Here is a 10,357-nt window from a genome sequence, read left to right as displayed (position 1 = left end):
TTGCTTCGATGGCTTTTTCACCAGCAGCAGTAGCACAAAGGGTGTGATCTAAGTTTGGCCTCGAGCAGCCAGCATTTACGAGCCAAAACCTCGACTACAGGGCATGGCCCGTTGCCATGGCAGTTTATTTATGGCCTGTCCATGGTACCCGTGTCGCCACACTGGAATGCTGGAAATGCTAAAGACTCCCCGGTCCTCTCTCCATTCCAGCAACATGCAAACAAATGGCGCAGGCATCGAGGCATGGAGACGGCGGACCGCTCGCCCACCTTGGAGCCCACCACAGGGCAGCGTGGGGGAGCGAGAGGCATGCCAGAGGCAATATGGAGGGGGCGGGCCGCTTTACATCTCGGGCTACCTGATACTCCGCCAGCAGATTCCATCTTGGATTTATGTTTTCCTGGACTGACAAATATTGCTCCAAAGGATTTTGTTCCATGCATAATTTATGCAGAAATAGAATGGGACTTATCAAAATGGATGATTTATTCATTTGCTCATTTATTTCATATTTAGCTCCACACAGTAAAAACATAAGTATTTGCATTGACGCTTGTGTAGCATGAGTAATGAAATATTTAGTATAAATATATCTGCACAAGAGATTGTAGTGTAGACAAGGATTGGAAATAATTCACACAGCTGTACACCTCATAAAGAAGTATTATTAGGCTGATTATCATATAACATTGTGCATTAGTGATCAACAGTATGCACTAACATGTATTTGTTTTGTTTACACTCATGATGGAACTTTTCAAACTGTCTGAATTATTGATCTGATCCAAAAGTGACATAAAAGGCACAAAGTCCATGTGCAGTTTGCCTACGTTTTCCTATGCCCTGCAGTAGAAGAGAAAAAACAACAGGCAAGCAAAGGACGTTGAAGCTGGGAATAAAAACATACTGAGAGAAAGGTAACCTAGGCACGCCTGCCTCTTCAGTTCATCTGCAGTACAGCACATCCATATTCCCGGCCTCGTGTAACGACTGGCCAGACGAGTCTCTCGCTTGTGTTTCTGCACCTGTCCCCTGGCACTCCTCAAGATTCAGGCCTACTCATGATGTTGAGAACGTCATCCAGGATGGATGGGCCCAGGTCCAGTTCGAGGGAGAGCAGAGACCCGTTGACCTGACCCACGGACTCCTGCGACATGCTCTTGCCTTTTGAGAGCTCGAAGTCAAAGTCACAAATGCGTCCCTCTTCCATGCCGCTATCCCTGTCTGCCCAATCGCCGGTGAGGCTGGCCAGCTCTCTCTCATACTGAAAGAACGTGTCGCCGTTGTTGTGATTGTAGCCATTGCTCCAGCTGCTGATGCCCCTACTGTTGCAAGTCCCATTGCTGTTGCCATTTTCATTGCTACTGCCATTCATGAACATCGACTTTAACAACTTCTCTGTGTTCTTGTTGTCAGTGTTGTGTGTTTTGTTGTGACAAGTTGTTTTTTTCACTGACGGTTTCTCGATGAGGTTGATGGTGAACGTAGGTTTCTCTGTGACCTCTTCCGGAACGGGGCTGGGGTCACGTCTGAAAACAGTGATGGACTGAAGGAGGGTCTCCATTTTCAGGATCTCCAGGTCATCTCTCCCGTCGGAGCTGGCGGGAGGAGTGGGCAGCACAGCTAGGTGATCAAGAGGATCCTGGGTCATGGGGAAGATTGTGGTGGATATAAGAGGCAGCGTTAGCGCTTGGCTGCCCCCGATGGTTGGAAGGGAGATGGCGTTCTTCAGGATAGGTGAAGGTGTCTCAATGAACGAGGCATCAGATGCACTGTTAGCCCTCGTGAACTCTCCATGGGTTCCATACTGAGGTCGAATCATGCCACACTTGCCTGGCAGAAGCTCAAACTTGCCCTGAAGAAAGGACATGTCACCAAAGGCATCACACTCACCCCCCTTCCCAATGTGAATGGTGTGGCGAAAATCCCCTAGTGGAGGGCTTATCATGTCTGGTGACAGAATGTCTCTTAGTCGACATTTCTTGCCTTTCTTGCTGTTGTTGGATTTCAGGTAAATGGGAGTCTTGGCAGGCATCTTCTCAGAGCAGTAAATCCGTGACAGAAGAGAAGATGAAGAGAAATGCTTGCAAACCCTGTGGCTGTATGCTGCAGAATCAACAGTTCTCCCCAGAACTGGAGAGGACTTACATTCTCAGAGAGGTGATGGTCTTACGACTACAGTGAAAATATCCCCAATCTGTTCTATGTCACTTAGAATGGTTTGGTCCTAATGGGTAGATGTCTGTCACCTAAAGAGAGGAAAGAGAGAAAAACACAATATATTTTTTTGTTGGTGTTTTTCAGGTTTCACTCAATTGTAATTCTATTCTAAACTCTTGCTCTGCTATGGCAGATACAGTATATAGACTATGTTTTCACCACTAACACCCCTGACCTGTCACTTGTGAAGTACATCTCCTGTCATGTGCCCTGACAGTAGAGATATGCCTATATCAGCACATACGGGTACCAAATGAGAAGGGGCCGATCATGTGCATCTTTAAATAGAAGAGTCCCTCACATACAGATTTAGAATTAACTATGCATGAACTTTAATTTTAGTAACAGAGGGTTTTAGGGCTGGTCTCAGATCAGCATAAGATGGTGTAATGGTGTGAATGGGGGAGGGCCCAAGCTGCAGATGACTCAAAGCCTCTCTGGCTCCTGATTGGTTTGTTCTGATAGGATCCAGCTGGATTCCACATTGGTCTGAGAGAGGTGATAGACTTTAGCAGGATTGGTTTTGAAAAGGACTCAGGAGAAACAGCTACATCTCTGCCATGAGAGAGAGAGAGAAAGTGAGAGAGACAGAGAGAGAAAGCAAGAGAGAGATAAATAGATAGAGAGAGAGAGAGAGAGAGAGAGTGCTGCTATAATCTGCTAAGACATCTCCAGTTGTTTTTATATGGACCATGGAATGCTATATTTTTTGAGTAAAACCGAGACCTAAAAGATGAAACCAAGATGAGGAAACACAGAGTTTGAGTTGATTTTAAGTGTTGAAGACTTTTAGAGATTGAGAGTGTGTACGTTTAGACAGCTTAAGAGAAAGGGGGCAGAGAGAGAGAGAGAGAGAGAGAGAGAGAGAGAGAGAGAGAGAGAGAGAGTCAGAGCAATCGAGAGGCAGAGTTGATTAGAGAGAGAGAGAGGACAGAGAGAGAGAGAGAGAGAGAGAGAGAGAGGGTAGAGGCAGAGTACTTGCCCATTTATAGACATATTTACTTTTGAGAAGCCTCTAATGCTGACCCTCACCGACAGACTGCAAACTATCACAAAGGCAGTGGCTGGGCCAAGTCCACCCCAATAAGTGTGAGTGAGAAAACATCCACATTCCTGCTGCAGCAGAGCCCAGACTCCCTCCTGTGAGACCTCCAGACCTCCCTCCGAAAAGCAGCCGCAACCCTGAGGAACTCACAGCAAACAGCGCCAAACAGCTAGCTCTCACTGGAAGCACGCTGCCATGGAGTGTACATATGATACAGCATATCACACCCTGATCGCACGTTATTTGGGAATATCTGTATTTGGTCCACTTCTGTTTAGAATGTGCAATTGCAAGTGAACTGTAGTTAAGCCAACAGGAGTAAATCTCTAGAACAGGACACTGGTCTATTATCTCCATCTGTAACTCTCCCCTGCACGCTGCAGGAGGCAGGCACAGAAGATTCTGTTTACAAGACGTCAGTAATTGCATTTCCTTAGGATACATGACTTTGCTCAAATGCTTACAAATGACGACGTAGGTAAACAGTATCACAGCTAACATGGAGCTGGACTGCAGTGAGCATGTGATGCAGGATGATACAATCATGGTCTCTGTTCCTCCCAATACACACTGAATGAGTGACATTGTTCTGTCAGCCTACTACCCTGCTCTTTCTCTGTGTGTGTGTGTGTGTGTGTGTGTGTGTGTGTGGGTTCTGTTTAAGCATCACCCCAGAAGGCAACGGGTCCATATGTCTGTAAAGGCATTTTTAGATGCTGAGACATTTCAATGCAAATAGCTATACCCTCACTTAACTAGCATCCAGGGGGCTTATATATAGCTACTCCAAGCACTATGGATAGATAAGGAATGTGTATGTGTGGGTGTTTGTGTGCATGTGTGTGTGTGTGTGTGTGTGTGTGTGTGTGTGTGTGTGTGTGTGTGTGTGTGTGTGTGTGTGAGGGAGAGGAGAATAAAAGTCTTAGGTTTTATAGCATGTTAGTTGACACAACCTAAAGAAGTCTGAAAGGCTATATGATGGTGTGATAAATAGAGGTGGAGCAGTTTTCTGCCTCTGCACATAAAGGAAGGGGGAGGGAGGAGGGAGAAGGGAGAGGAGGGAGGGAGAGGGGAGAGGAAGGAGGGAGAGGGGAGAGGAAGGAGGGAGAGGGGAGAGGAGGGAGGGAGAGGGGAGAGGAAGGAGGGAGAGGGGAGAGGAGGGAGAGAGAGGCGAGAGGAGGGATAGGGGAGAGGAGGGAGAGAGAGGGGAGAGGAGGGAGGGAGAGGGGAGAGGAAGGAGGGAGAGGGGAGAGGAGGGAGGGAGAGGGGAGAGGAAGGAGGGAGAGGGGAGAGGAGGGAGAGAGAGGCGAGAGGAGGGATAGGGGAGAGGAGGGAGAGAGAGGCGAGAGGAGGGATAGGGGAGAGGAGGGAGAGAGAGGGGAGAGGAAGGAGGGAGAGGGGAGAGGAAGGAGGGAGAGGGGAGAGGGAGGGAGGGAGAGGGGAGAGGAAGGAGGGAGAGGGGAGAGGAGGGAGAGAGAGGCGAGAGGAGGGATAGGGGAGAGGAGGGAGAGAGAGGGGAGAGGAGGGAGGGAGAGGGGAGAGGAAGGAGGGGAGGGGAGAGGAGGGAGGGAGAGGGGAGAGGAAGGAGGGAGAGGGGAGAGAGGAGGGAGAGAGAGGCGAGATGGAGGGATAGGGGAGAGGAGGGAGAGAGAGGCGAGAGGAGGGATAGGGGAGAGGAGGGAGAGAGAGGGGAGAGGAAGGAGGGAGAGGGGAGAGGAAGGAGGGAGAGGGGAGAGGAGGGAGAGATAGGCGAGAGGAGGGATAGGGGAGAGGAGGGAGAGAGAGGGGAGAGGAGGGAGGGAGAGGAGAGAGGAGGGAGAGAGAGGAGAGAGGAAGGAGGGAGAGGGGAGAGGAGGGAGAGTGAGGGGAGAGAAGGCGGGGTGCTGCAGTGCTCACCGGGGACTCAGCAGCACGAGCTAAACTCTGCAGCCGGCATTTTGCACTCGCCCCAATCCCACAACACCGGTCTCCTTCCATCTTCATTGTCAAGCCCCTCGTCATCACCTTCCTCCTCTCTTCTGTTCCTGACACTCTCTGAAGTTTGACCTTGCCTGTTAACAGGCACGCTGCAGTCAGGAAGCAGTTGTTACACCAACAGTGTAATCCTACCCACCGTGACCCGCACACACATTTGCCCCTGGTAGGCACACAAGTATGTGAAGATACAGAGAACCCTATCTACAGTCCTGAAGCAGCGGACGGGTGTTGCGACTGTCAGCACTACTCTGACCCACTTATTGATTATCCTCCCACATCCTGGAAGTGGACCTGCCATGCCAAGTCAGAAATTCAATAGCACACTCTCTTGTGTCCTAAAAATGTGCACCTCTTGAATAATTGTGGATGAGGAAATGGTTGTGTCAATAATGGCTTAACAGTTGTGTGGGAGCAGGTGGGGCGGGAGGGGGCTAGTCAAAGTAAGATCACAGTCAGCACGAAGGATGCCAGTAATGTCAGTGTGCAGTGTCTCTGCAGGACATGCTCTTAAGAATGTGGAGACGTCTTCTTTGAGGTGGGATATGATGTCATGCCATGTCACATGGTGTAAATGCAACACCAGGACCATGGTTACCAGGACCTGAAACTCGTGTTTTATCTCAGATCATCAGATCAGATAATTACACATGTTGTCAGTGCCTCTGGAAATCCCACAGTGATCCTACACAGCTGTAGGAAATGAAGCTGCCACAAAATCAAAGCCTGGCCACGTATGATGCAACACAACACACGCTGCTCTTTCAGCGATTAGCAGAACATCACACTGGGCTACTGAAGTGATGCTAATGCTAATCTTCTTATTTCATTGCAGATTTAACTCAAGGAAATATTCCACCGCAGTGTGACTCCTAGAAACCCTGATCAGATTCAGACATGACGTGCCAGGCTGCCCACTCCAGTGCAAAAACAGCCTTTTTGTCCTCCTCCCCCCCCCCCCCCCCCCCCCCCCCCCCCCCCCCTCCTCAAAGCCTCCAGCCCCCCACGTTTTCTCGTGACATGTCAGTGCTATGCTGGTTCAGTCAGCCCGAGTGATGCCTTAGGCCAGAGTGTCAGCAGCTCACTTGAATAACTCCCATCCTGAACGCAAGCCAAGTCCCCCTGGAGCCACTCCAGCCTCTAAGAGGGTGCTGTTTACTTACACTGGGGTGGTGGGGGGTAGAAGGGTGAGGCCATAGGGCTGGAGGGGGGAGGGGGCCACTGAGAGGGCTGAGCAGGTCTCCTGGTGGCCCATCTCACTGGATGGAAACATAATTGTGGGACCTGGGCTAATTAAATCATGTGCCGGGTATTTGGGTCAACTTATTATTAGAGTGGGTGCGAGTGTGATTTAGCCTAAACAAGTGCAAGCCGGACACTCCACAGGTGGGCCTGGCAGTAGACACGTGCCGTGCCAGGGCAGACGCAGCTCAGGGCCCCCGTGACACCTCGGCCTCTGCGCATCCCTCTGACCACTTTTAGACGGAGCCTTTTTGGGGTGGGGGGGGGGGGGAACGTATTTATGATCCTCCTGCTTCGCGCGGGAGTAACTGTGGTGCTGAGATGATCTTGTGCTGTCCGTATGCAACCCACGGCTTTGAATGGTAGGCATGTCTGAGCAGTGGAAGCACGGCCATGCCGCTAACCTTCGACCTTAACCCCTCACATACCAGGAGTCCACGGGTAGCTGAACGACCTTCTCTTCTCTGTAATGAACGAGATTAAAGGCTGATGTCAAACCCTTGCTGTCTGTTCCTCCAGCTTGGCTTTGCAGATTGCTATGAAGGCAACCTTAATTACACTGTGGTCTAGGTGCTTCCTCAGAAGTTCTAGGTGCCAGAAGGTTCCAGGGCTGCTGGAGAAATGCAGGGTGGAGTGTGTGGATTCCTCAACCAGGGTGGTGCTGACTGAATAAGGGGCCTGATAAACATGGTAGTGGTGCTGTAAGAGCAGAGTGTGAGACCGAAAGCTACGCCTGTCCATTACGCCTGTCCATTACGTCTGTCCATTACGCCTGTCCATTACGTCTGTCCATTACGCCTGTCCATTACGTCTGTCCATTACGCCTGTCCATTACGCCTGTCCACCACGCCTAACCAACACGCCTAATCACCACACCTAAACACCATACCTGACCACCACACCTGTCCACCACACCTGTCCACCACGCCTGTCCACCACACCTAACCACCATACCAGTCCACCATGGATGTCCACCACGCCTGTCCACCATGCCTGTCCACCACGCCTGGCTACCATGCATGTCCACCACGCCTGGCCACCATGCCTGTCCACCACGCCTGGCCACCACGCCTGGCCACCACGCCTGTCCACCACGCCTGGCCACCACGCCTGTCCACCACGCCTGGCCACCACGCCTGGCCACCACGCCTGGCCACATTCCCTTGGCTACCATGGAACAGCAGCCTGGCAGTTGTGAATGGTTAGTGGTTAGCGGTTAGCCTGCGGCACGAGCAGGGAGGTGTTGGCAGGAGAATGGTGGCAAGGGGTCAGATTGCTTCCTCCTTTGTTGTGGGGTGTGAGGGAATTTGCTCAGCACATGCTTGACCTCTGGTGCCCACACCGCACATGCATGACACTGCAAGTGTGTGGCTCTGAGAGACCCCAGCACATCTATCAAACTAAATTAGTCATACTGCATGCATAAACTAAGAAATCAAAAATGATCAAACCTCAGTGATTTCTGCATCTTTAGAATGTTAGAATGATCTGATCATTATCTCTCTCTCTCTCTCTTTCTCTCTCACTCTCTCTCTCTCTCTCTCTCTCTCTCTCTCTATATATATATATATATATATATATATATATATATATATATATATATATATATATATATATATCATATATCATATATGCATATATCAAGTCTTTACTCAGTCTAACAAAATCAAAGATGTATTAGATTAAACAGATCTAAATTAGAAAGACATGAATAAGAAAAACAGATATACAGTTCAATTTTCATCTCATTAATACAGCGTTTGGCATTCCTCTTGCCCCCAGCTGCTCTGCATTTACCTGTTTATGGATCTTCTGAAGAGTAATTTCTCTGTTCCTCTTGTGCTCTGGCTTGTTTTCGAAAAATGCGTTCCAAAGATTAGACACAACTTCTGGGTGGTGCAGTGTGTTGCAGTTTCTTGCTCTGTTTCTCTCTTCTTGTCTCTCTCTGTCTCTTCTGTCTCTCTCTCTCTCTCTCTCTTTCTTCTGGTGTCTCTCTTGCTCTCTCTCTCTCTCTCTCTCTGCCCTCGAGGGTTCGTTTTATTCACAGTCAGAACGTCTGCCGGGCAGCTGGTTAAGAATTCCTCTGTGGAGCTGTGTGCAGCTCGTCTCTTCTCCGTTCTACTCAGGGAGAAATCTCCTCCTCCTCTCTCCTCCTGCCGCACCTGCCCCTGTCCGTCTGCCCAATCGTCAGTCCAGTTTGTAGGCAGCTCGCCTGAAATCGTCTGGCCCGTCTCGGCGACCTACTCGTGGGAATTAAGCCCAGCCGAGATGCTGCTTCCTCCAGGTTGGACGTGTCTGGTGCTAAAGAGCTGCGTGGAGCAATCGCTAAGCTCTTGGTACAGTTCTGTGACAATATAACAACACTCCACACTCTTGCTTTCTTATACCAGAGGGATGTTTGAATAGCCCCTTGAACAAATAGAGCCCCTGAATCTCTGCTTCTCTCCTCCTCTCCCACACTCATTCTCATTCTTCCCTCTCTCCCTCTCTCTCTCTTCTCTTTCTCTCTCTGCCCGCCCCTCATCTCCTCCTGCCTCTCCTCACCTCACTCCTTCCTCCCAACTTCATAAAACCATCATTGTAAATCTAACAGATGACATGCGGGACTAGCAGTGTTAGAAGTGTGTGTTTTGGGTGTTCCTTCGTCCACCTTGGTCATCAAGTCTACATTCACACAGGCACTGCGTTTCCGTAGGTCTTACCTCTGATTCATCTGGCGTCATATTCATCTGCTTTATCTCTCATTACTTAAGGTAATGAGATTTAAAGAAAGACTGAGAAAGTGTGTGTGTGTGTGAGAGAGAGAGAGAGAGAGAGCGAGAGAGAGAGCGAGAGAGAGATGACAAAGAGCTCAGCAGGACCAATTTAAACCATGTGTGTGAGATGCAGCACAGATTGGCCAGACTCAGCACATCTCTCTTCATAACCACGAGACAGATGTAAATCACTCCTCAGACAACATGTACAGCACCGTATCAGTAAGCTTTCCTAAAGGGAACCCTTTAGATTTACATATGGTTTAGTTAAAGGACAAACACATCCACAGAGTGAGTGTGCCGTAAATCTCCATGTCTGAGTGCTCTGAAAGACATCCTGTAGAAGCTACACGCCAGTGGATTCTCCTTGCTTTACACATTTTCCATAATGCAGGTTTCCTTGGCAACTGCAGTTGCTGCAGTGTTATCACATTATGTGGGAAGAGAAGGAGTAGGGGAGCATCTGCCTGTTTTAGATTCTTCTGTGTGTGTGTGTGTGTGTGTGTGTGTGTGTGTGTGTGTGTGTGTGTGTGTGTGTGTGTGCGTGTGTGTGCATACGCATCTTATTCAAGTGAGTCTGGTTGAATCGATCTGTCTACTGGTCAATCGAGCTATTGTTTCATCGGTCTGTTATAATCCATTGTTATATCAATCATTTTTATTAATGTTGTTTTTGTGCAGTAAAACAGTATTAGTAGCCAATAGAAATGCCCACAATAATAGTAATACAAGAATGTGTGTGTGTGTGTGCATGCGTGCGTGTGTGTGTGTGTGAGAGTAAGAGAGAGAGAGAGAGAGAGAGAGAGGGAGAGAGAGACAGAGACAAAGAGAGTGAATGAGTGACTTTGTGAGGGGAAGGTTGCTTCTGCGCATGTAGCCTCTGGCGTGTTCGTACAGGCCCCGTGTTAAGCTACCACAGTGTCAGCGTAGGACACTCATAGCTCCACGCTCATAAAAACCATCATAAATCTACTCGTCTTTCTCTCCACTGACTCCTCACACTTCAGCAGACTTCATGACCCATTCCCTGCCTTCTCAGCTGCGTTTCCTCGTGTGAGGGGCGATGCAAGAGTGTTTGACTGTGCCTTTTCAGGCTTGGATGTTGTTCCTGGGTCTGCTG

The 10,357-nt window shown here is 49.3% G+C and overlaps 1 protein-coding gene across 3 annotated transcripts; it reads right to left on the bottom strand.

Moving 5' to 3' along the window:
• Window positions 1-481: 481 nt before the first annotated feature.
• On the bottom strand, window positions 482-8,941 carry cdc42ep3 (CDC42 effector protein (Rho GTPase binding) 3). 3 transcript variants are annotated; one of them, XM_076974954.1, is made up of 3 exons: window positions 8,279-8,941; window positions 5,162-5,331; window positions 482-2,249 (listed from the first exon to the last, which is right to left on the bottom strand). In XM_076974954.1, exon 3 carries the CDS (start codon window positions 2,033-2,035, stop codon window positions 1,043-1,045), a length of 993 nt encoding a protein of 330 aa, XP_076831069.1. In that variant the 5' UTR covers window positions 2,036-2,249; window positions 5,162-5,331; window positions 8,279-8,941; the 3' UTR covers window positions 482-1,042. The 3 variants fall into 3 exon arrangements, with proteins under 3 accessions (XP_076831069.1, XP_076831068.1, XP_076831067.1); XM_076974953.1 differs by having other exon boundaries at window positions 5,162-5,316; XM_076974952.1 differs by lacking the exon at window positions 5,162-5,331.
• Window positions 8,942-10,357: the final 1,416 nt, after the last annotated feature.

Source organism: Brachyhypopomus gauderio, chromosome 15 (assembly GCF_052324685.1).
Source record: "Brachyhypopomus gauderio isolate BG-103 chromosome 15, BGAUD_0.2, whole genome shotgun sequence".
NCBI classification, from domain to species: domain Eukaryota; kingdom Metazoa; phylum Chordata; class Actinopteri; order Gymnotiformes; family Hypopomidae; genus Brachyhypopomus; species Brachyhypopomus gauderio.
Note: the sequence above shows the minus strand (reverse complement) of the source record. Positions and strands in the feature narration are given on the sequence as shown.